At 43.4% G+C, this 26,938-nt stretch overlaps 1 protein-coding gene across 1 annotated transcript in view; it reads left to right on the top strand.

Annotated features, from left to right (window-relative positions):
• Nucleotides 1-26,667, top strand: part of LOC140905105 (interleukin-5 receptor subunit alpha-like) — a 29,229-nt gene extending 2,562 nt beyond the window's left edge. The window contains exons 4-13 of the mRNA XM_073327766.1: nt 5,393-5,541; nt 5,699-5,846; nt 6,851-6,959; nt 7,041-7,228; nt 8,567-8,703; nt 14,471-14,615; nt 20,806-20,905; nt 21,682-21,772; nt 24,724-24,793; nt 25,350-26,667. Of these exons, the coding sequence (XP_073183867.1) occupies nt 5,393-5,541; nt 5,699-5,846; nt 6,851-6,959; nt 7,041-7,228; nt 8,567-8,703; nt 14,471-14,615; nt 20,806-20,905; nt 21,682-21,772; nt 24,724-24,793; nt 25,350-25,441 (1,229 nt within the window). The 3' untranslated portion in view covers nt 25,442-26,667. The remainder of the gene's footprint in view (nt 1-5,392; nt 5,542-5,698; nt 5,847-6,850; nt 6,960-7,040; nt 7,229-8,566; nt 8,704-14,470; nt 14,616-20,805; nt 20,906-21,681; nt 21,773-24,723; nt 24,794-25,349) is intronic.
• The last annotated feature ends 271 nt before the right edge of the window (nt 26,668-26,938 follow it).

The raw sequence follows: 26,938 nt of genomic DNA, 5'->3' as shown, positions 1-26,938 counted from the left end.
AGACCCAGATGTATTTTCTTTCTTTTTGTTTTTAATACAATTTAAATTTTTAAATTTTTAAAAAACAGGATTGGATTTTTGGTGTCCTAAAAGGTTTGTGCCCATGTTTTTTTAATTAGCTGGTGGCAACAGCTGGTTTCTTTCTCAGCTCTTCCCTGGGTTGGGGGTGTGTGTGAAAGGACTTGAGGGTACCCCAAACAAAGGAATTCTCAAGTGCGCCTTCCTGGATTCCAATGGGTTTTGCATTTAGGTGGTGGCAGCATCTACACAGCCAAGGTCAGAGAAAAACTGTAACCTTGGGAGTTTAATACAAGCCTGGAGTGGCAAATATTAGTTTTTAGAGTACTTGCAGGCCCCCACCTTCTGCACTTGAAATGCCAGAGTGGGGAATCAGCCTTGACAATAGGCAGCCTCAATTGTGCCATTTCCTAATTTCCCCTGTGGGTCCGGGGACAGAATAGGTCTTCTGCATGTCCTCCTGCATGTCCTGAAACTAAAAGGGGGCTGCCTGGAGAGGGATGGACTCTGCCAGGTTAGAAATTTGCCCAAGACACACCATATGATGAGCAAGTCAACCATGTCTATACCAGATTGATCACAGACCGGGTTAATAATGACCGCGCCATCCACCAGAGTGGACGCAACAAGTATACTACTGGTGTAACCCCAACAAAGAGAATCCCTGGAAGAGATAACATCACCATAGCCACATGAAATGTAAGGACATTGAGACAAATAGTGAAGTTGGAAGAACTTATGTATGAAATGGAATAATACACCTGGCACCTCCTAGGAATCTCTGAGGTCAGATGGAAGAACTTTGGAGAGGTACTAATGGAAGAAGGCCATGTACTCTATTAGAGTGGAGAGGACAAACATGTAAGCGGCATAGGATTTCTTGTGCATAAAGATATCAAGAATTCAGTATTAGGATTCTGTCCAGTGTCCAGCAGGTTTATTTCCATCCTTCTAAAGGCAGTACCATTTAATATCACAGTGGTACGAGTCTACAGCCCGACAACAGACTATGATGATGAGCAAATTGAAGATTTTTACGATCAGCTCCAAGCATCACTGATAAGGTAGACAAGAAAGATATCCTGATTGTATAGGGAGATTGGAATGGTAAAGTGGGTATCATAGGCGCCGACTCCCTGGCTGCTGCCGGGCTGGAGCACCCAAGGGAGAAAAATTAGTAGCCGCTCCGCACCCACTGGGAGCCAAGTTCCCCCTGCCCCCACCTCCTCCTCCCCCAAGCCCGCTGTGTGCCTGCTCCTCCCCCTCCCAGCACTTCCAGCCCGCTGCCTAACAGCTATTTGGCGGTGCTTAGGACTTTCCAGGAGGGAGGGGGAGGAGTGGGGACGTGGTGCTCTCCAGGGAGGAGGCGGTAAAGGGGAGGGGCAGGGGCAGGAACTTGGGGAAAGGGGGTGGAATTGGGGCAGGGTGAGGGGGGGAAGGGGCGGGGCCAGGGGTGGGGGAGTGTCAAGCACCCCCATGGCAGAGGGGAAGTTGGCGCCTATGGTGGGTTCTGACGCACAGGCAAATTAGCGAGATTATTGTGGCCCTTTCTGTAATGCAGTAACCAATGAGAGAGGATTGAGACTTTTGCAGTTTACCAGCTATAACAATCTGGTTCTTGCAAACACATTAGGAGCACATAAAGCAGCCAGACGATCAACGTGGTACACACCTAATGGTCTACATCACAGCCAGTTTGACTACATCATGGTGCAAAACCGATTTAGTTCTGGGATTAACAGTGCTAAAACAAGGAGTTTCCCCGGTACTGATATTGGAAGTGATCATGACCTTGTGATGCTAAATTTTTGGCTGCGGCTAAGGAAAATCGTCAGGCCAAAGTTCACCAGAACCAAGTTTGACTTAGCAAGACTCAGAGACCAGAACATTGCAGAGTCATTCCAAGCAATGGTCAGTGGAAAATTTGCCCCACTGCTTGCTTTAGAGGAAGACATAGAAACAATCACCAACAATTTCAATGCTGTAATGCAGTGATTCCCAAACTTGTTCCGCCGCTTGTGCAGGGAAAGCCCCTGGCAGGCCGGGCCAGTTTGTTTACCTGCCATGTTTGCAGGTTCGGCCGTTTGTGGCTCCCACTGGCCACGGTTCGCTGCTCCAGGCCAATGGGGGCTGCGGGAAGCGGCGGCTGGTACGTCCCTCAGCCCGCAGCCCCCATTGGCCTGCAGTGGCGAACCGCGGCCAGTGGGAGCCGCCATCAGCCGAACCTGCGGGCGCAGCAGGTAAACACACCGGCCCGGTCCGCCAGGGGCTTTCCCTGAGTAAGCGGCATCCCAAGTTTGGGAACCACTGCTCTAATGAATGAAGCAGCAATGGACATCCTTGGGAAACATTGTAAGACGACAAAACCATGGGTCACAAATGAAATATTATAAATGTGCAACATTAGAAGAGAACTTAAGAGAAACAAGAACAGCACTAAGGGAGCTGATAAATACAGAGCAATTGGCAGAAAGATCAAGAAAGGAATGAAGGTGGCCAAGGAGATATGGATTGAAAAAGAATGCTCTAAAATTGAAGAGCGTATCAATAATAAAAATAGCAAACGAGCCTTCCAGATTGTAAAAGATCTGATGAAGGAAAGAGGGACCAAAGCTAACGCAATTCAAGACAAAGAATGAAACAGTCTTACAGAAGAAAGGGACATCATCAATAGGTGGACAAAGTACCACTCTGATCTATGCAACTGCCAGACAAATGGAAATCCTATTGTCTTAGACAGCCCAGATTCTTACCATTAAACAACTGTAGGCCAAGGCCAGCAGTGCAGTTCTCGTCAACAGGAGAGTGATTTTGCACCACTGTTGGAGTCTAGGAAGGCTGCCTTTTTTTACCCACACTATTCAACATCTTCTTGGAGTGCATAATGACTGATGCCGTAGAAGATCACATATGCACATTCAGAATTGGGTGGTGGTCAATCTCAAATCTTCAGTTTGCTGATGACACTGACGGCCTGGCAGGCAGTAAGGATGAACTTACCAACCTTGTGAAACGATTGGATGAAACCTCTGCAAAATATGGCATGGAAATCAGTGCAGATGAAATCAAGCTGCTGACAAACAAACGTGACAGGATCAGCTCACATATCACTGTCAGTGGACAAGAGAGGGAGACAGTGAAACAGTTCAGGTATTTGGGAGCAATCATCATTGATGAAGGATCCAAGACAGAAATTCTGTCAAGAACTGTGCAAACAACAGCAGCAGTGGCAAAGCTAAAGCCAATTTGGAGGAATAAGAACATCTCCCTGGAATCCAAACTGAAACTGCTGCACACATTGGTCATCTCCATTTTTCTGTATGCGTGGGAGACATGGACCCTTATGTCAGAACTTGAACAGAAAATACAGGAAGTAGAGGTAAGACACGTCCGTAAAATCCTGGGCATCTCCTACTTCGACCATGTCACTAATGAAGAGGTCTGCAACATCATCACCCAATGCGCTGGGTCATATGAAGACCTCCTGACGACTGTGAAAAAGCACAAGCTGAAGTGGTATGGCCATGTAACAAGATCATCTGGCTTATCCAAGATCATCCTCCAAGGGACAGTACAGGGGAAGAGAAGAAGAGGTAGACAGAAGAAGAGATGGATTGACAGCATAGAAGAGTGGACAGGAATGGACTTTGCGGAGACTCAAGCACTGACACACTATCGTTAGGGGTGGAGACAATCGATTGATTGCTCATCAGTGATGGTGGCCCAACAACCAATGTGGTTATGGGAGTGATGATGATGATGTTGATGATGAATTTTGGAGTGCTTTTCCTTGCATCCTTAATAATGTTCTTTTAATGTAGGTTTTTGTCTGTTATTAATATTGGTGGGGTTTATAGCATTGCCTATGATTAAGTTTGCCGCCTGCACATCCACTTCCAATTTCCTCTCCCAACAGCTCCAAGAGTTAGTCTTCTAGCTCAGGAATCCCAGTCACCCCTCAACTCTAACTTCCAGTCCCAGTTTTCCTCTTCCCCACCACGAGCCTTTAGTCCAAGTCTGCTGCCCCCTTACAAGATCCTTGTCCAAATCTATTCTGCCGTGCTACCTCCCACCCAGAGGTTTGGCTCTCATCCAGGAGCATAGCCCTGGGTGGGCCTGAGTGGCTGCAGATCACACACTTAGCATCCAGGCCTTCCCAAATTGGGACCAGAGCCCCCCAAATCTACAGGCTGGGACTCCCGACCCTGGCTCAGTGTCTGTGAGCCTGGCCGCTTCTCCATCCTGCCGGCACTGCACACTGCTGCCCTGGTTTCTGGCCCCAGCGCTAGCCCCACGGGCGTTGTGCTTCATGGGGGCGGGTCTGGGCAGGGCTAGCATTGAGCACTGGGGCCGGAGACCAGGGCAGCTGTGCACGCACAGGCAGGAGGGGCACAAGGCTGGGCTGACAGATACTGAGCCGGGGTTGGGAGGGGTTGGCAGACTCAAGCCCCAGTGGGACCCTCCTCTACCCTATGGGCATGCTCTGCAGCCTGTCTGCCCTGGGTGCCTGCTGAGCAGTAAGCGGGGGTGGGGGGAAGCGGGCCTCCCATCCCTCCTTCCTTCCTTGCCCCATTCCCCAGGGCACCTGTGCCCCTGATCCTTCCTGACCCCCCCTACCAGGGCCCCCATCCCTCCTGTCCCTCTCCCCTCACCCCCCATCGTTGCTTGCCCACCCGAAAGCTGGGGCCCACCCAGTTTTCCTATCTTAGCTATACCACTGCTCTCATCCCATCTGAATTTGATTCAGACAGCTTTCTCCTCCAGGCTGCTTGGGCCCAGCAGATGGGGCACTGAGAGCACAGGAGAGACAAGCTCTCTTCTCTCAGTTCTAGTGTCCAGACCTTGCACAGCCTGCAGCAGTTTAGCGCCGAAATTGCACAGGGCTGGAGCTTGCTCAGTGTGGAAAGAATCTTTGGGTACTTTAGCAGCTAAAATCTAAGAACGCTCAACTGAACCTTTGCAAACTGCAGTTTTTCAAAAGGCTTATAAATTGTCTAGATTTGGATGGATTTTCATGAGGACAGCAAAAGGCAAATCTGTCACAAAGGCCACCCCGCCTGCCAAATGTCAGGTCCCTGTTCCAAAGCATTAGCACTCAATAGTATTTCAAATAAAAGTTCTCAAGACTGTTTAATGCAGATCATACAATGAATTCTTTGCTAGGCTTTTTCTCAGAAATGGCAGAACACTTCAGCTTTAGGCAAACACTGGACATGAAAAATTTCAACGTACACAGTTCAATTCTGGTAAAGTTAGAAGCAACTGAAAACAGGGTCTTAGAATAAGAAGTGTTGGGCAACCGCAAGAATGGGCTGTACCATCAGCCCCACCTATTATACAGTAATAATTATCATTCATCTTACTGTATTTACAGCTTCTATTATGGCACCCAGTGATCTGCACATTGTTAAACATGAGTTTGGAGTTATTCTCTCCTGGAACAGTAACATTACAGAAGAAATGGAGACATATTATGTGAAATATATTTTGATTTATAAGTTCAATACAGCTAAGGAAATAACAGTAAGTCACAACACACTTTACACATAGTTTTGGTAAAATAAGATAATGCCCCTTATTTATTGGCTGTCATTTGCAGACCTTTCCTCTAATACTACTACTAATTGGCTATTGCATAGAACTCTTCATTATAATGCAGTTCCATGTTTTCTTCTTCCAGGAAAGACTTCAAGAAAAGGAAAAGATGATAAGACTTGGGTTACACTCTGGTTTCCATGCTAAAGTTAAAACACAGCTTCTTTCAAAAGAAACAGAAGACATTATAAAGGAGAGTAACTGGACTGAATTTACTTACAACGCACCTCCAGGTCAGCCAGTTTTCTGCATAGTGTTAGGATATTAAAAATGTCTGATAAAAAAGTTAGAGATCCACCAGTTCTGAAGTCCTGGCTAATAGCTCTTTCTTGTGCTGGCTATTTTTTGGTATGCATTTCTAAGGAAGGATAATGACAGAGGTCTATAAAATCATGATTGGTGTAAATAGGGAAGTGTTATTCACCCCTTCACATAACATAAGAATCAGCAGTCACCCAATAAAATGAATAGGCAGCAGGTTTAAAACAAACAAAAGGAAGCACTTCTTCACACGATGCACAGTCAACCTGTGGAATTCGTGAAGGCCGAAAATATAACTGGGTTAATAAAAAAGTTAGAAAAGTTCATAGAATATCAGGGTTGGAAGGAACCTCAGGAGATCATCTAGTCCAACCCCCTGCTCAAAGCAGGACCAATCCCTAATTTTTGCCTCAGATCCCTAAATGGCCCCCTTAAGGATTGAACTCATAACCCTGGGTTTCGCTGGCCAATGCTCAAACTGCTGAGATATCCCTCCCCTCCATCAATAGCTCATAGCCAAGATAGTCAGGGATACAACCCCATGCTATAGGCATTATGGGAGAGATGGGTGGAAGCAAACTACAGTTACAAAATGACCACCTCTACTCTATTGACTCAGACATAGAAGCAGCCCTCGATCCTCTTGGACTTCCCTAGCAACTGAATGGATTATGGAAGTCCCATAGCACATGGTTGCTGGGGAATCCCAGGTGGGCTCCTTAAGCGACTGCAATAGGAATTTTTGAGTGTTTCTGCAAATGCCTCCAAAGGGACCTCTGGCAATAGGAATAGAAATGTTCCCAATGCCCTATAAGGCAAAGGCAGACACATCCTTTAACTCAGTTCTAAAAACGTGGATCCCTCTCTGTCTCTCTCCTGGATTTGTACTGGCACCAGTCATTTCAAGGATCAATGTAAAGTAAGCAACATGCTAATATCCTTCTCTTTTCTTTCTTGCTTTCTTTTTTGGTTGCAGTATATATCCAAAATTTCTCATGCATCATATATAACATTTCCCATTTAAATTGTACCTGGGACATTAAAACAGAAGCTCCTGAGGATGCTCAGTATTTTCTTTCCTACAGGTAAGGATCCTGTTAAAACAAGCACAAAATAATATTAAAAAATCACCCGAGCTTTACATTACTTCTGTTTGCTTCCTACAGGCACAGCAGAGAAGAGTTTCAATGCCAACTCTATTTAACAAACGCAAAGAACAAAAACATTGGATGTCACATGAAAGAAGTGTATTTTAATCAAGCTAATAAAATCAGATTTAATATCACGGTAAAGGAACTCGGCAACAGTTCAGAAAACCGTTCCTATTACAAAAAATTTACACCTCAAAGTCTAGGTAGGTGTTTTCATTATTGCCTAGCATTGTGAAATGTTCAATTGCTTGTGATTTCCTGCAGGGGAGAGGGGGAAAAAAGCACGACTCACTGCATTCAAAGGGGTATATTCTGTTTCTATAATGCATTGACATTTGTAGGAGTTTGACATAAAGCTCACAAACCAAAGAATCTCTTATACAAATCACTTTGTAATTCGGGCTGTTCGAAAAATGGTAATGATTGTTTTGTGAAAAAAAAAAATCAAATGTTTCAAAATCGTTTGTGTCCTGCACAATTTGAAAAGTAATGATTTTTAGTTTATTTAGAACATTTCATGAAGATTTTTATAGAACATTTGTGTTTTTGAAGTTTTCATTTCTCCTAATTTCTTCCCCTATCCCCGCTTTCCCCCCATTTTAATCCTTTTTATTTCTTTCCCCGCTTTTTTGCCACCACAAAAGGGGAAATAAAAACAAAAACTAAAAACCAAATCCTCAAAATTTTCATGTTGGTGTTTAGTTAAAAAAGGAAGATTTTAAACTATACTTATTGGCAATATTCATTTTTTAAAATGAATTTTCATTGAAACCTTTTATGCAAAATGTTTTAGTTGAAGAGTTTCAGTGAGTGCTATTTGTAACTCTGATGATAATTATGGCTGATCCGATAAATTTCTTATTCATTTACTTCTATGGATTAAACCTGGGGAGGAGGGGGGAAAGCTTCTCATAAAAAGTCTGGGTATTTTCCTGGTTGGTTCTAGTTCACATCTCAGTTACAATAAATACGTAGCCACCCTTTTACATTATGAACCTAAAGGGTTGTAGTCAAACCTCAGTTACACTGCCATAAATCTGGAATAACTCTAGATGATCTGATGGTCCCTCTAGAGGCCTTAAACTCTATGAATTTATGAACTCCATTGATATCCGAGCAACAGAAATATTGTCGCAGGCAGTCCAGATTTACACCACTATAACTTATTTCAGAAGATGGCCCACCATGTTTACTCTCATCTACACTCTGACTCAGATTCTGAATTCATTTACACTGATTTACATCACTGGGATTTACTGGCATCACCTCAGATTTACACGGTAACTGAGATCATTATGTGGACCTTCAAACGTATTTCTGGTGTGAACTCTTTGTTCAGACCCTAGGAAAACTTGTGCAGCACTACATTTTGGTTTAGCTTTAAGCTACACTAGACTATTGCGATTACCTAACCAAAATGTGGACAGCATACTTTGACTGAAACTGCCAAACAGAAGCTGCAGTCTGCCAGTATACTGTATTCCATTCACATGCCTGCTTGCTGAAAGAATGTGAAATAGTCTGTTTTTGTTTATTGTCAGAGAAACTGAACCCTCCAATCAATGTGTCTGTATCACTTGAAAACAGAAGCGTTAAAATTAACTGGAAACCACCACCTACTATTGGTTCAGCAAAAAAAAATTGCTTTACATACCAAGTGAAAATTACAGATCTAGAGGTAATATATGGTAATACTTCTTAACCAATATAACCTCAGCTCTATACCAACTAATTCCCCACTCAGGTTAAACAGAATCAAGTCTTGGTTGAACTGAGAAATTCCAAGCCCTGCAGCAAATGACCTAGCATTTACCATCCTTTCTTCTCAGTACAGCTGGTCAAAAAGTGAAAACCTATTTTCATGAAGATGTAGAAAGTTTTCTTCATTTTGAAAGGAATCAGGTTTTCATTTGTTTTGTTTTGTTTTTTACTGAAAACACTATAAAACGATTACTGACGTTTTTCATTTACTAAACAGCAGATTTTTTGGTAAAAGAAAAATGTCGATAACCATCTCAACATTTTCAATTTTAAAAATATTGGCATTCATTATTTTGTGAAAAATGAAAAAAATAATCAACAATACTGACAAATTTCCATGAGAAATGTCGATTGAAAAGACCAGTTTGACTCTGAATCTTTGTGTTGAAAAATTTTGAGCAGTTCTACTTCTGAGTCATTGCTGATCAAAACTTCCTTAGCAAATACTAGGGTGTTAGAGAGGTTGTTTCTGAGATGAAGGCTCACTTGTTATTTAAGAGCTTGTGATATGTTTTGCAAAAGGATGGGTATGTCCTGGTCAAATTAAAGATTTGCTATTTTATTGTACTCCTTTCCTAAATTTCATTTAGAGTTTCAGTATCTCTGAAACTGGTGAATAGAAGTAACAGATCTCCATAGGCATTGGCATAGGCATTTTGAGTACTTGTGTGTATGAGGGGTGTTATATGCATGCAAGTGTTGTCATAATTGCAGCATTTTGTCGAAATTGTGAAAGAGTACATATCCTAAACTCTAGGCCTTATGCTTATCTTCCCTTAAGAATGTCTGCTAAATGTGTTTTTTGTAGTTCTTGCTATAGTTTTAAATTCATATAGATATAGATATGTTTTGAAACAAAAGACACTGGAAGTTAAAAACAGAGAATGGCCTCCACAATTCATGCTTCCAAAGCTGAGTGTAGACAGAACTCCATGTGCACAAGAAGCAAGTTGTGGGAATTCTGAATTTTGTCTGTGCTCAGAATAGAGAGAGCACCCTGCACTGAGCTACTGGTGAGCTGGGTCCAATATAAGCTATAACCTAGGATTACAATAACATTGGAAAACTCTGGACAATGGACTGGAGTATTTATGGACACCAAGAAGGAAACATCCTTACTCAGAAAAGCACTTAAAGATGTGTTTAGGTGCTTTCTTGAATTGGGGCCTTAAAGCACAATGTTGCATTTTAATAGGAAATTAGTTGAATATAAAAATTTCAGCATGAATTTAATTAAGACTTGCCAACTTTCCATCAGACATTTTTCTCCCTTCAAAATAAAAATGTATTGGAAAAATAAAACCAGATATGTAGTTCACTCTCAAAATATGTATTTAGTCCCCAGTCCTGCAAGGATTTACTCATGCACTTAATGTTACACACATTGAACTCAATGGCAGTATTCACCTGCATAAAATACATATGTAGGTCTTCGCAGGACTGAGATTGTAACCTGTGTATTTCAAATGCCATAATTTGTACGTGATGGCAAAATTCCTACAATAAAACATCCAGTGTTGGTTTTTCATGAGTGCTATGAAGATTTGAAAAAGCTTCCCTATATAGCTCAAGCATCTAAATTAGTTGTACTAATGAATACAGTGTAATATTAATATTTTGTAATATTTATTTTAGAGATGGACCTCATCTGCCTTAGTTTTTTTTTAAAGCACCTGACACTATAAAATGTAAGCAGCTGAGCTGAAAAGTTATGGTCAATTTATCTGGACAGCTAAATTGTAGGGCTGTCAATTACTTTCAATTAACTCACAAAAATTAATTGCGATTATTAATCGCAGTTATAACAATAGAATATGAATTGAAATTCATTACATATTTTTGGATGTTTTTCTACATTTCAATATTGATTTCAATTACAACACAGAATACAAAGTGCACGGTGCTCACTTTATATTGTTTTTTTATTACAAATATTTGCACTGTAAAAATGATAAACAAAAGAAATAGTATTTTTCAGTTCACCTCATACAAGTACTGAAGTGCAATCTCTTTATTGTGAAAGTGTAACTTACAAATGAAGATTTTTTTGGTTACATAACTGCACTCAAAAACAAAACAGGGTAAAACTTTAAAGCCTACAAGTCCACTCAGTCCTACTTCTTATTCTGCCAGTTGCTAAGACAAACAAGTTTATTTACATTGACAGGAGATACTGCTGCCTGCTTCTTATTTACAATGTCACCTGAAAGTGAGAACAGGTGTTCACATGGCACTTTTGTAGGCGGTGTTGCAAGATATTTACCTGCCAGATAAGCTAAAGATTCATGTGCCCCTTCATGCTTCAGCCACCATTACAGAGGACATGCTTCCATGCTGATGATGCTTGTTAAAAAAATAATGCATCAATTAAATTTGTGACTGTACTCCTTGGGGGTAGAATTGTATGTCTCCTGCTCTGTTTTACCCGCATTCTGCCATATATTTCATGTTACAGCAGTCTCGGATGAGGACCCAGCACATGTTTGTTTTAAGGACACGTTCACAGTAGATTTGACAAAACGCAAAGAAGGTACCGATGTGAGATTTCTAAAAATAGCTACAACACCCGACCCAAGGTTTAAGAATCTCAAGTGCCTTCCAAAATCTGAGAGGGTCGAGGTGGGGAGCATGCTTTTAGAAGTCTTAAAAGAGCAACACTCTGATGCGGAAACTACAGAACCCAAACCACCAAAAAAGAAAATCAACCTTCTGCTGGCGGCATCTGACTCAGATGATGAAAATGAACATGTGACAGTCTGCACCACTTTGGATCGTTATCAGGCAGAATCCGTCATCAGCATGGAAGCATGTCCTCTGGAATGGTGGTTGAAGCTTGAAGGGACATATGAATTTTTAGCACATCTGGCATGTAAATATCTTGCAATGCCAGCTACAACAGTGCCATGCAAACACCTGTCTCACTTTCAGGTGACAAAAAGCAGGCAGAATTATCTGCTGCAAATTGTAACCAATCTTGTTTGTCTGAGCGATTGGCTGACGAAGAAGTAGGGCTGAGTGGACTTGTAGGCTCTAAAGTTTTACATTGTTTTATTTTTGAATGCAGTTTTTTTTGTACCTAATTCTACATTTGTAAGTTCAAATTTCATGATAAAGAGATTGCACTACAGTACTTGTATGAGGTGAACTGAAAAATATTTTTGTTTGTTTTTTACAGTGCAAATATTGGTAATAAAAATAAATATAAAGTGAGCAGTGTACATTTTGTATTCTGTGTTGTAATTGAAATCACTATATTTGAAAATGTCAAAAACTTCCAAAAATATTTAAATAAATAGTACTCTATTGTTAACAGCACGATTAATCATGATTAATTTTTTAATCGCTTGACAGCCCTACTAAATTGATATCTACCCATTCTTTGAAAATCACAATGTAAAGTGGAAGTGTGCTAGTTGCATATTGTTGCCTTTGTAACCCACATGCACTATTAGAACTGTACTTTTCCTCTTCAAAATAGACACGTGCATTGCTCAGCATTTTCAAATTCAATGCAAAAAGTTAGGTTTTAGCAAAGTCTGTATTTAGACACTTAAACACAAGGACGCTGTGTGAGGTGTTGAGCACCTGTAGCCTTTGCTGAAGTCAGCATGTGACTAGCTCTGTGCATAAGGAGGGCTCACACAAAGCACACTGTCAGGATCTAATCTAAGTATCATACAACAAAGGACAACAATGAATAAAGCCTGGAGATGGGGGCAGAGAAGGATGAAGGTCATATCAGTGAAAGGTTGTTACACAGGCTAAGTTTGGTATTTTAGAGGAACATTTGTCAAAGCCCAAAGGACAGTTAGGTGCTTAACTTCCATTCAAAGTCGGTGGGAGTTGGTCACCTAAGTGCCGTGTGTGCCTTTGAACATGCCCCGTCCCCCATCCCACCTGAGATGTTTTAGTTGCTTTTATAAAAAGTAGCATATTAACATTTTTGGCATTCCTGGACCGAAGGTTGAGATGGAGGTCAGAAAGGATTTACAGGAGGAGAGTAAAGTCACATGGTACACAGGTCACACCTATGCTGTGCACCAGCCCATGCTGAGAAGACAGCACGCTAAATCTTTTTAAAGGTGTAGTGTAGCCGGCACCTCACTTGCTTCCCCAACATAAGAGCATAAGAATGGCCATACTGGGTCAGACCAAAGGTCCATCCAGCCCAGTATCCTGTCTACCGACAGTGGCCAATGCCAGGTGCCCCAGAGGGAGTGAACCTAACAGGTAATGATCAAGTGATCTCTCTCCTGCCATCCATTTCCACCCTCTGACAAACAGGCTAGGGACACCATTCCTTACCCATCCTGGCTAATAGCCATTAATGGACTTAACCTCCATGAATTTATCCAGTTCTCTTTTAAACCCTGTTATAGTCCTAGCCTTCACAACCTCCTCAGGCAAGAAGTTCCACAGGTTGACTGTGCGCTGTGTGAAGAAGAACTTCCTTTTATCTGTTTTAAACCTGCTGCCCATTGATTTCATTTGGTGGCCCCTAGTTCTTATATTATGGGAACAAGTAAATAACTTTTCCTTATTCACTTTCTCCACACCACTCATGATTTTATAGACCTCTATCATAGCCCCCCTTAGTCTCCTTTTTTCCAAGCTGAAGAGTCCTAGCCTCTTTAATCTCTCCTCATATGGGACCTGTTCCAAACCCCTAATCATTTTAGTTGCCCTTTTCTGAAACTTTTCTAACGCCAGTATATCTTTTTTGAGATGAGGAGGCCACATCTGTACACAGTATTCAAGATGTGGGTGTACCATGGATTTATATAAGGGCAATAAGATATTCTTGGTCACCTAACTGCCGTGCCTTTGAACCCTCCCCTTCTCCTCTCCCCCTCCTCCCCGGAGATGTTTTAGTTGCTTTTATAAAAAGTAGCATATTAATGTTTGGAGTTAACACCACTGGAGTCATTTTGCCTTGCAAAATTATAATGATCCCAGACCTCATTGCTTAGGTTATCACAACTTCCCTGCACAGCTCTCTGCCTCTTAGTTTATTCCTTTGTATCTTTCTTCCACTACTGATTCTCCTTGTCAGTAACAGTCCCCTCCCCTCCTTTTTTTCTGCCTCTTGTAAACCATGTATTATTGCACATGTATGATAGTCGGCCTGAATTTTCATAAATGACTAATTATTTTAGGTGCCTCAATTTTTCAGTGTCCAACTTGAGAGACCTTAATGAGCCCTGACTTTCACAAATGCTGAACACCCACTCTGAAGTCCATTTTAAGGTTAGTTACCCCAAAATTGTGGCACCCAGAATTGCTAGTTATTTTTGAAAATGTAGGCTATTTCTTTAGGGAAACAAATACAATTCTGTGACAAAATCAAGCCAAAACAAACACTAAAAAAAACAAAAGAGCTTGGCCTTAATATGGTTTCCAGGCTCACTCTAATTGAAAATCAACAAGGAGTCATTGCTTTTTGTGTATTAAAATTCTCCTGTTCTGTAGCTTCTCATCTTATCAGCTCCCAGGCTTTGCCCTTTTGTTTTGGAATCTGACTTTTCATATACCCCAGCTAGCAATCAGACTGTGATTTACCATAATCACTGTCACTAAAAATATATCTATATTAGGTTTGAAAGAGAGACAATGACATTTGAGATCTCTAGTATTATATGTTTCTAAGTTGTATTGCTAAATCACTAAAACAAAACCTGTGCTAGCCTGTAGATGTGTCTGAAGAGGAATATGTGCATCCAGTTCATGATCCAGCAAAACAATATGTTGTTCAAGTCAGAGCAAAGAAAATAACATGTATAAGTAACAAGATTTGGAGTGAATGGAGTGAACCAGTTTTTATTAATGATGGTAAGTTACCAGACTTCTATGACTCATAATATATAAAAGGGAAGAACTTTAGCTGCCAAAAGGCAATGCCAGAACAAATAGGAATACGGGACCACGTCTTGGGGGTCAGCCAGACTACATGCAGTGCAGGTTGAGAGAAGGGGTGCAAAGATGGAGTGAAATGCCTAGGAGCCCTAGTCATGGACCAGGACCACTTTGTGCTAGGCACTGTACAAACACAGGACAGAAAGACAGTCCTTGCCCCCAAAGATCACACTCCCCTGATCCTGGGGCCACTGTGTGCAGGGCTGTTCTCTTGGCTGGCTGCTACTTGTTCCAAGAGGGAAAACTTCGACTGGGGGTTAGCACAGTATAGGACCATCCCAGACCTGACTCCTTTCCTCCAGTCAAATCCCTTACCCTAAAGCATGGAGCTATCTTAGTGGCCTCTTTATTGGCTGCGCATTACTGGAGAACTTCCTTCTGAACTGGAGTGATCTTTCTGAGAACAGAAGCACTAGCCCGATGAACAAAATCCATCAATGGCACAAATGCAAAGCAGCTATGTTGCCCTCAAAAGAGTTGGCCTAATATATTCAGCCCTGTTAATAGATCATGGGGACAATTTTTCATTCTGGCAGAGCTAGAAATTGGAAGAAGTAGGAAATTAGGTTTGTGCCACCTTTTCATCTCTCCACATTCCGGAGCTGTCCAATTTATACTTCCTTGCCCATGGCCCCCAGGGGACATTGCAACAGCCAAGCAGAACTGGAGCACACGGACACTTGCCTACACCCACTATGCCAGGGTTATGCCACCTCCTTGCCACCCAGGGAAACCCCTATGCTGGGGTATTCCTGATGAGAGAATCTGCTGCCTTTCTGGTATCTTGATGGTGTTAGACTGGTGTAAAGGGGCCACAGAGCAACAGAGCACTTAGCCCTATATGCATATATATGGAAATATATATATATTTGTGTGTATGTGTGTGCCTGCGCACAAAATCTTACACATATCTAATTATTTCTTCAGTGTGTCCTTCAGAGGATCCTCCTCATCTGCCCTCCAGCTTTCTGTGGGGCTTCTACAGGGCTCTGTCCTTGGTCCCCTTTTCTTCTCCATCTTTCCACCTTAGCTCTGCCCAATCTCATCCACAAACACAAATTCAACTACCATCCCTGTGCTGGTGACTCACAGATCTACCTGTGTGCCCCAGACCTGACTCCTGTCCAAATGAAAATCTTTGCCTGTCTTTCTGACATCTTCTCGTGAACATCTAGCCATCAGCTAAAGCTTACCATGGCTAATCTTTCCTCCCAAACCCTTCCTGCTGCCTCCTTCCTTGATCACTATGGACAACATCACCATCCTGCCAGTCACTCAGCCCTGTAACCCAGGCATCGTCTTCAGCTTGGACATGAATCAGGGATGGCTCAGGGGATGTAAAATATGTAAACAAGACTTGATCCTTTGAGAAGAGAAAATGGGTTTATTCACCCTCCACCCATAGCCACTAAGAAAAAAGAAACAAAAATTGAATAGCAGAGTTCCCTAATATGAGTAGTCGTTGGTTTCCTGCTCTTCAGATATGAACAAATCTAAAAGAAATTGCAAAGGTGACTATGTTAAAAGCAGACATGGTTTACCGTAAACTCATGCTACACCCCTGGGATGAGCACAGGATCTTAGAATTAACCATATCCAGTGACAGTATCCTTGGATATTTGGGGAATATGTTCCACTGCTTCCTCCCCCTCAAAAGCCAGTTCACCAGATCCCCCTTCCTGCACTCCACCCTGCATAGAATCATAGAATCATAGAATATCAGGGTTGGAAGGGACCCCAGAAGGTCATCTAGTCCAACCCCCTGCTCGAAGCAGGACCAATTCCCAGTTAAATCATCCCAGCCAGGGCTTTGTCAAGCCTGACCTTAAAAACCTCTAAGGAAGGAGATTCTACCACCTCCCTAGGTAACGCATTCCAGTGTTTCACCACCCTCTTAGTGAAAAAGTTTTTCCTAATATCCAACCTAAACCTCCCCCACTGCAACTTGAGACCATTACTCCTTGTTCTGTCATCTGCTACCATTGAGAACAGTCTAGAGCCATCCTCTTTGGAACCCCCTTTCAGGTAGTTGAAAGCAGCTATCAAATCCCCCCTCATTCTTCTCTTCTGCAGGCTAAACAATCCCAGTTCCCTCAGCCTCTCCTCATAAATCATGTGTTCTAGACCCCTAATCATTTTTGTTGCCCTTCGCTGGACTCTTTCCAATTTATCCACATCCTTCTTGTAGTGTGGGGCCCAAAACTGGACACAGTACTCCAGATGAGGCCTCACCAATGTCAAATAGAGGGGAACGATCACGTCCCTCGATCTGCTCGCTATGCCCCTACTTATACATCCCAAAATGCCATTGGCCTTCTTGGCAACCAGGGCACACTGCTGACTCATATCCAGCTTCTCGTCCACTGTCACCCCTAGGTCCTTTTCCGCAGAACTGCTGCCTAGCCATTCAGTCCCTAGTCTGTAGCGGTGCAAGTACTTCTGGTCCTCTTTTTCCCTTCCTTCCCTCAGGAGTTTGCAAGGTTTGTGTGCTAGGGTGGGGAGATTGCCAGGAGCACAGCCTTCCTTTACCCATCCCTAGATCTCTATTGAGCACAGTACTTAAACACGTGCCTCACCTGAAGCAGTCCCTGACTTCAGCCTGTCTGAGACCTTCCTGAACCAGGGCCCCGGAGGGCAGGGAAATGTCTGCTCTTAAAATCGATTTCCTTACTCCACCCCTGACAAGTGGATTAGCGCTTAAATCGTCCTTGCCGAGTCGAATTTGGGGTACTGTGGACACAATTCAACGGTATTGGCCTCCGGGAGCTATCCCAGAGTGCTCCATTGTGACTGCTCTGGACAGCACTCTCAACTCAGATGCACAATTGTTTGCCATTGCTCTGACGCAGGGAGGGGCAACTGACGACACAGCTTACAGGGTTGGCTTACAGGGAGCTAAAATCAACAAAGGGGGTGGCTTTACATCAAGGAGTATTTCAGGCAGGACTTCACGGAGGGTTCCAATAAGAAATGGTGCACCTAAGTTATTGTTCTTATTGAAACAAGGAGGTTAGTCTGGCCTCTGATTGATACATGGTTAGATTTATCTCGCTGCACCTTCTCTGTGAGTGACTGCAGTGTGACCTAGAGGAATGAGTCCCCTAGACGTGGGGCGGGTTTGCAAATGAGTACAAATCTGGTCTATTTCTTGTTTTGATACACTCCATCTATCTTTTACATCTTTGGCTGGCAGCAGACGGTGAAGAAGGACTGCATGCCATCTACATCTCATGGCTGCTCGGCAGAAGATGGTACAATAGGACTGCTAGCCATCCTCATCTCTTGCCTGCCCAGCAGAAGATGATGCAATAGAACCGCTAGCAATCCGTATCACCTGCCTGCTCACCATAAGATGGTTCAATAGGACTGACTGCAGGACTAAAGAGAATGACTTGATCAAGTCACTCCAAATTTAGTCCCTGCGCCCATGTCTGCCCAGGTGCTCCTGATCGACCTCACACAGGTGACCAGGAGCACCTCAGACATGACGATGACGGCTGCCAGTCCTACTGCATCGTCTGCTGCCACAAGGCAATGGGTTGCTGCTACTGTGTAGCAATGCAGTACCACATCTGCCAGCACCCCGGAGACATACGGTGACAGTGAGCTGAGCAGGCTCCATGCTTGCCGTGGTACGGCGTCTGCACAAGTAACTCAGGAAAAAAGGCGCGAAACGATTGTCTGCCCTTGCTTTCACGGAGAGAGGGAGGGAACGGGGGCCTGACGATATGTACCCAGAACGACCAACGACAATGTTTTAGCCCCATCAGGCATTGGGATCTCAACCCAGAATTCCAGTGGGCAGCGGAGACTGCGGGAACTGTGGGATAGTTACCCGCAGTGCAACACTCCGGAAGTCGACTCTAGCCTCAGTACTGTGGAAGCACTCCGCCGAGTCAATGCACTTAATGCACTTAGAGCATTTTCTGTGGGGACACACGCACTCGAATATATAAAACTGATTTCTAAAAAAATGACTTCTATAAATTCGACCTAATTTCGTAGTGTAGACATACCCTTAGTTTCTCCTGATTTCACAGTAAAACCATATGAAATAGATATAGATAAGTTCAAACTGGAAGCCCATATTCAAGCCCTTCATGCTCTGAAATTGATCTGGGTTGGATCTAAAACCAGTTACACATCTCGCCTGATGGTAGCACAAAATGATGAAAAACTTGATTGCTAACCTTATCTGGTTTCTGCCATTTTGAGTTACATTCTGTGAAGTGTGTTGTTCAAAGGAATCCGAACCTAAGCTTTGGTTCAGTTTTGAGCCTCAACCCTAATTTAAAACAAATCCACATTCAAATATGGCCTCCTCAGCCCACATCCATGAAATCAGCTAGGCTCCACTCAAAGATGGTTATTATTATTTGTATTGTGGCAGTGCTTAGTGCAATAGGTCTTGTATAAACACACATGAAAACAATTTCTGCCCTAAAGATTTTACAATCTAATCAGAAATGTAATGACACTTTTTGCTGAGTCTGGGACTCAGTTTTGAATGCACAAGGAACCTTGATTCAGGCACGTTTTGCATGGTTTCAGCTTTGAGTGCAAAGAATTGGAACAACTTTATAGTCACAAGGTTAAAATGTACCCAATATAAACCACACTGAATGAACTACATAATGTATGAACAAGTACTGTGCTATAAAACCTGAACCTGTAGAATATTTACCTCAAAAGCAGATGCCCCTACCATAATTCTATTGTGCATAGAATAGCAGCATAACAGTAATACTTCTGGAAACTATAATAATTAATAATAATAATAAATTAACAGCTACCTCATGTATAGCACATTTCATCTCAAAGATCTCAAAGTGCTTTACAAAACAGTTCAGTATCATTATCCCCATTTTGCAGATGGAAAAACTGAGGCACAGTGTGGCAAAGTGACTTGCCCAAGGTCACCCAGCCAGTCAGTGGCAGAACTAGGAATACACCCAAGGTTTCCCTCATTCCACTCCAATGCTCTATCCGCTACCTCTCATAAAATCTCAAAGAAGTGTTATCTTTGGACTTACAGCATTGCAGAAAGGACCATAATATCATTTGATTCAATAATTCATAGAAACGAGGCCATAGAGCAGGGATGGGCAAACTGTGTGCCAGCCATTTTAATCTGGCCCTTGAGCTCCCGCTAGGGAGAAAGGTCTGGGGCTTGCCCCGCTCTGTCGCTCCATCGAGGAGCAGGGTTGGGGGCTGCTCTGCATGGCTCTTAGAAGCAGCGGCATGTCCCCACTCCGGCTCTAACACATAGGGGCAGCCAGAAGACTCCACTCTGCACGCTGCCCCACCCCAAGCGCCACCCCCACAGCTCCCATTGGTCGGGAACTGTGGAGAATGGAAGTTGCAGGGGCAGTGCCTGTGGATAGGGCAATGTGCAGCACAGCCACCTGGCCGCACCTCTGCATAGGAGCCAGAGGGGGGACATGCCGCTGCTTCTGGGAGCCGCTTGAGGTAAGCGCCACCTGGAGCCTGCACTCCTGAGCCACCCCCCTGTGCCCCAACCCTCTGCCCCAGCTCTGATCCCCCTCCCGCCCTACGAACCCCTCAGTCCCAGCCCAGAGCACCCTCCTCCACCCCAAACCCCTCATCCCTAGCCCCACCCCAGAGCCCGCACCCCCAGCCAGAACCCTCATCCCTGTATGTCCCAAACCCCTGCCCCAGCCCTGAGGCCCCTTCTGCCCTCCGACCCCTTGGTCTCAGCCCAGAGCACCCTCCTATACCCCAAACCACTCATCCCCAGCTTCACCCCAGAGTCCGCACCCCCAGCTAGAGCCCTCATCTCCCCCGCACCCCACGCCCCGCTGCCCCAGCCCGGAGACCCCTCCCCCATGCTGAACTCCTCATTTCTGGCCCCACCCCAGAGCCCGCACCCCCAGCCAGAGCCCTCACCCCCTCCCACACCTCAACCCCAATTTAGTGAGCATACATGGCCTGTCATACAATTTCCATACCCGGATGTGTCCCTTGGGCCAAAAGGTTTGCCCACCCCTGCCCTAAAGTGTATAATGCAACCATTTATGGTTGTACCTTTTCAGGATTCTATATTCTCTTCACTTTACTAAAACTAACTTTCCCTCTTCTTTTTAAGAATATAAAGATAATAAAATGAACACCTGGAAGCTGCTCATACTAATTTTGTTTCCCTCCATGATCTTCACTGGAGGATTGCTGATATTTCTTTGTAGAAGGTAATTTACATTTTTTGGGAGGGGCAGATGGGGAAGGAAAGGGGGAGTTGTCTTTCTGAGGATACACAAACACTTTGATGAATCAGTGTTCTACCAAAAACAGATCTTCCTTTTCATAGGGGGGGTCATTATACTTAGAATAATCAGGTCATTGTGAATTAGGGGGCTATAATTCTGAAGACTAATCTGATGAGAGGCTGAGAGCCCATAACAGCTGCTGACTTCTCTGGGGATACTGGGAACATATGTGTACTGTTCCTTAAAAGCTGTAGCAAGAAGCCTGGCAGGAGGGGAACCTGGGAAAGTGCTAGGTAGAAGTTCTCTAGTGAAGTAGAGAGATGCAGGTAGACAAGCTTTTGGGACAATGTTGTTTTTCCTTTGCTAACAGTCACTTGATCAGTGCTAGAAGAAGTTGACCTTTTTCTGTGACCTTTATATCCTTGTTGGATAACAGACAGCATTCAGCATCTTTCAGCAGGCACAGCTGGTAGGATCAAGCCTCCAGTGACTTGCCCAAGGCCACACAGCAGGGCAAGCCACAGACAGAGCCAGGGTTAGAACTTATACATTCCTGATACCTTGTCCTATCCTCAGAGCAATAGACCTTGTTGCCTTTAGACTGATGCTTCCTCTCTGTATATACTGCTGGTTTACTTAACATGTTATTTTACACATGCTCACAAACAAGACAAAAATACCCTGGCATGAACAATCTGCTCCTGCAGACATTTAATAGCAATAACAACCCTGTGTTTTCATCTCTCTCTCTCTTATAGGTATAAATGCATTGATCCTATACGCACACCTATCCCACACCCTTCAAACAGAATCAGAATCTGGTTAGCTTCTGATGCTGCTCTGTGTCAGGTACAGTACATGCTGACCTTTTCCTCCAGTACAGTGCTATGTATGTTGCACATACAGGGTCAGGATGGTATGGCTGAAGAAATTTAGTCAGCTGGGCAAATAATAGCAAAGAAATATTCCGGAGCATTCTTGTGTCTCTAGCCCATGGAGTCGCTGGGATGGAATTTTCCACACCTTTAATTCAGTGTTTGTGTATGTTTGAGCTGGAGAAAAAATTGGGGCAGTCATTTGCATTGGTGCCAGTGCAGAACCCCTGTGCTCCAGAGGAACTCGGAGAGTGATTGTGCCTCCAGGACAATCATGACCATCTCCTAGCTGGGTGGCCGGGTGTATGTGGTATATAGGAGTGTGTACCCCTACCGTTCTCCTTTTGAGATGCTGTTGAAAGAAGATGTTAATATGTGGATTTCCTCCTCCCTATCCACTAATAACACCTGTCCTTGACAACTCCACGGGATCCTCGTTCTTCTATTGGATTCCATTCCATTCCAGATAGGTTCTTATACTACGCCCAGCACTGTAGTATCTGAACACCTTCCAGTAGTGCATTGAGCAAGATGACTAACATCTGTCACATGTTTGTTTTCCATTCCTCTCCCCAGAAGGAGCAGTGTGTGGAGTGGAGCGCTTCATTTGGGATTTTTTTATAAGGTCAAAGAAATGCACCTTGTGCTTACAGCATAAGGTGGTGAGATTTGTGACAGTTTTATACTGATAAAATAAAAACCAGCAGGATCTTATTAAAGGGGAAAAGGCAAAATGCCACATTTATTGTCAATAGAGAAAGAATCATAGTAAGCAGTTAGTTATAGCTATAACATTCCATTCAATTTCATATTTATTCACACATTCATTCATACACACACACACACACACAGGTTCTGCAAGGTTGTTATCATAGCTACCAGCCTTAGAGTTGCTCATGCCAAGCCACTGGCCAGGTGGCCTGGACATAAGGAGGGAGCAGGGCCTTGTCAGATGCTCATCTGATGCTCCTGGAAGTTGGTTTGCAGAATCAGACCCCAAAGTTCTCACTTTCTAGAGTCCATTTTTATAGGAATTTATTCCTTTGCCAGTCTATGGGAATTGCTTCATCATGCTGTTGCTGAATCAATCAGCAGATGGCACATTCCTGACGGCTCCGTGCTGCCAGATGTTATCTTGTTCTTTGGTTCTCCCATCCTTGAGGCTGTAGGGTGGATTCCAGTCTGCCCTCCGGGGGTCCTCAGGTTATTTCCACTTGACACCTTCTTCAGCCGATGGACATTGGATTCTTAGGCTGGCACCTCCCTGATCATTCACATTTATTTGAGCATAAGCTTTCGTGAGCTACAGCTCACTTCATCGGATGCATTCAGTGGAAAATATAGTGGGGAGATTTATATACATAGAGAACATGAAACAATGAGTGTTACCATACACACTGTAACCAGAGTGATCACTTAAGGTGAGCTATTACCAGCAGGAGAGCTGGGGAGGGGGGAACTCTTTGTAGTGATAATCAAGGTGGGCCATTTCCAGCACTTGACAAGAAGGTCTGAGGAACAGTAGTGGTGGTGGGTGGGTGGGTGGGGATAAACATGGGGAAATAGTTTTATTTTGTGTAATGACCCATCCACTCCCAGTCTCTAACTAAGTTAATTGTATCCACTGATTGCAAACTGGATACAATTAACTTAGGCTTGAATAGAGACTGGGAGTGGATGGGTCATTACACAAATAAAACTATTTCCCCATGTTTATCCTCCACCCCCACCGTTCCTCAGACGTTCTTGTCAACTGCTGGAAATGGGCCACCTTGATTATCACTACAAAAGGTTCTTTTCTCCCCGGCTCTCCTGCTGGTAATAGCTTACCTTAAGTGATCACTCTGGTTACAGTGTGTATGGTAACACCCATTGTTTCATGTTCTCTATGTATATAAATCTCCCCACTGTATTTTCCACTGAATGCATCCGATGAAGTGAGCTGTAGCTCATGAAAGCTTATGCTCAAATAAATTTGTTAGTCTCTAAGGTGCCACAAGTCCTTTTCTTTTTACGACTACAAACTAACATGGCTGCTACTCTGAAACCTGATCATTCAGTTATTATCCACACCAAGCACCCAGCCACATACATCCTCTATCTCTATTTTAATCACAATTTTTAACAAAGCGAGATGACGACAACAAAAGGGCGGGGAGTCTCTGGGTGCTATTTCTGTTGTTACAGAGTATTGCTTTGAGTCTCTCTCTGTGTGAGTAGTTGTTGTTACAAAGAATTGCTTTGAGAACAGACTCTGTCTTAGAATGTGCTAACACACTTAGCAGCTTGCAAGTTTCACACAGAGAGGGAGAGAAACAGTCCCAAAACCCAAAAGACCTCTTAATTAGTAATACCCTGGAATTTAAACTATGGGGAATCAAACTCATTTGTGATTTTAATACAGAACTTCTTTAATATGATCCAACAACAGTCCTTAGTTTCTGTGGGATTTTGATACATAGTCTTGGGCAGCCTCTCAGAAAGCTTTGTCCATTTCGTGCTCCTGAAGAGTAACTGCGAAAAAGGTCACACCACCATCTCTTTCAGGAGATGAAAAACCCAGCCAGAACTCAGGGGAAGATGAGCCTTCTCTCCTTAAGAAACAATATCGGTCTCCACTTCCTTCTGTGATTGGCCAAACTCGTTTGCCACCTTTTCTCAGCCAAAAAGGGCATTGCCTTATTGCTTTCCTCAATAAAACAGTGCAAATTAAACTGATATTTCTGTACAGCAGTTCACTGTGGCTTGCCAAACTGTAAGGACCAAGCCATGGTGGTCGTGTCTATGTTAAGCGTTCCCCTGGCATCTGTAAGAGGTTTTTTTCAGAGGCACAGAGCCTCTTTTTACTTCAGCAACCTTGTTTATTCATTATGTGAATGGAAGATCCAAACAAGCAGTTACTAATGTTGTATATTATTAACACAGCAGGAGTATGGCCTGGTTCCCCAAATTCCCGACATGCTGTTTATCAGTGATCTGAGCACACCTGTCACAGGTAGGTCCAAGGAAACACATGTGTCTACTGACCTGCTGGTGACAACAAATGGCAGGGGTGAATGTTGATAGTGCTGACAGAAGAGGGAGATTGGTATATGGAATAAAGAGTACTTGGCAGATCCTTTATATGAAATCATGGTTCTGTATAGAGATGAGAGTGGGACACAGAAAAATGACTATTAGTGTCAAGATGCCTAGAGAGACTTGCCCAGACCCAGCCTGTCTCATCCACAAATGAGCCTAACCCCTGAAATAAGATAATATTTATTATCTTGGGGCTAGAGTGTGACTGTGCCACAAGCCCATGTTGCATAGTTACACTGCCCCAGGAGCAGACCACAGACCATATTGGGATTCAGAGAGTGAGTTGGCTGGGGCAAGGAGTGGACTGAGAGTCTAACAATGTAGTCTCTGTTTCCCACTTTGTTCCAGTAATCTGTCCCAACCTGCACATGACGTGTGGTTTGCACAAATGTAACAGAATGCAGAATCTGATCACGTTTGCTACACCACTGAGTGAATGCATTTGTGTGTAATACAATTTTACTCAACAGAGCTATGTTTCAACACGAGTGAAGTGAACATGCACTCTGAGATCATATTGGTCCCTCTGGAAAAGAACCAACACAAGGGGATTAACTATTGAAGTTTCTTAAGCATCTGGAAAACAGCCTACATGTATTAGCATATGTATCCTGAAGGATGATAATCCTCATTGCTGTATCAGTGGGTTATCTTTTCTGTGCTGAATTATCTTGTGGAGATACTCTAGCTGAATCCAAATAGGTCTGAGCCAAGAACCAGTCTGAGCCCAGCAATTTGACAGATCTCAAAAAGGTTCTACTAGTGACATCATGAGATTCCTAAAATGTGTATTTGGGTCACAAGAACAGACACCAGAGACAGTTTGTAGTTTGTCTTTTACAACTACTCTTAACCACAACACTATTATAGCTACATAATAGAGGGTTAAAGCCAGTTCAGGTGAAATAACATGAGGTGGTTTTTGGATGCAAATTATGCTAGGATTTGGGATTAGAGTGGAAGGTCAAATCAGTGTTAGTGTTTGGGTTTTCATTTCATAGCACTGTTATCATATGAGATTGTGGCCAGAAGAGCAAGATCAGCTGTTCTTACAAGACCAATGGATAGTTGTTAAATACCTGATTGATTTATGGGCAAGCTAAATTGTGGTTGATGACTGTTTTTTATAACATTCCTGGAGGTAACAGCTCCTAAAGGCTGTATAGAACTTTGAGACATTTATAATCTGAAAACATTGTATCATATTGTTGATAAGCAGACATCAGCAGAGAAATAATAGCCTTGTATAAAGATGTAAGATCCTTTAATGCTAATGTAGAGATGCTTTTGGACATTGTAACTGGGCGGCCTGCCCTTTTAGGAGCCAAAGACCTGGAGCTGGCTAGTCCCAACTAGTTAGTTTATTGGCCACACATGAGAGAGAGAGAAAATGGAGTTCTACCAAGCCTATCTATAAAAGAGCAGCAGGAAGCCATGAGGTCAGAGAGACTCTGAACAAACAGAAAGATTGGACTTCAAAGCTCTCCAGGCAGGGAGAGACCCTGAGCAAGCAGGAGAAGGAGTGCAGGGTTCTCCAGGCAGGGGAGAAGCCCGAGGCCTTACAGAAGAATTTGTTGCTGGAATCCGGAAACTTTTGTGTGGGGGCTCTTACGTTTTGTCAGGGCTCAGAGGGTAGAGCCTTTAACTTGTTTCAACTGTTCCTTTCAGATTGCTTTATTAAATGGAGATATGCTGACATTAATTAGAGAGTTCGGCTTCTTTTTGATGGGGCTGTTAAAGTGACCTCAGTGTTACCTCATCAAAAGAGAAAACTGAGACAGGCTGCAGCAGAGACTTATGTAAGCAGGGTCTGAATGACCTCTCCACTGACAGCTAGCTGGGGACGGGAAAAGATTTCAGGACCAGACTGTATTTAAATGAACACATCCACTCCGCCTAGGTATCCAGTGGACAGGAGTTATGTAGCTTCAAGTGATCAACTTTGGCTGGTTTTGGGTTACAAATCACTTTAGTACTTAATTCAGGGGTAGTGAAATGTTGTTATCAATGTTATTCTCTTTACTGTATAAGTAAAGGGCAGCAGACCTGTGCTAAGCCT

Source organism: Lepidochelys kempii, chromosome 1, assembly GCF_965140265.1.
Source record: "Lepidochelys kempii isolate rLepKem1 chromosome 1, rLepKem1.hap2, whole genome shotgun sequence".
NCBI lineage: Eukaryota > Metazoa > Chordata > Testudines > Cheloniidae > Lepidochelys > Lepidochelys kempii.
The sequence above is the reverse complement of the archived record's forward strand: the minus strand, read 5'-3'. Positions and strand labels throughout refer to the sequence as shown.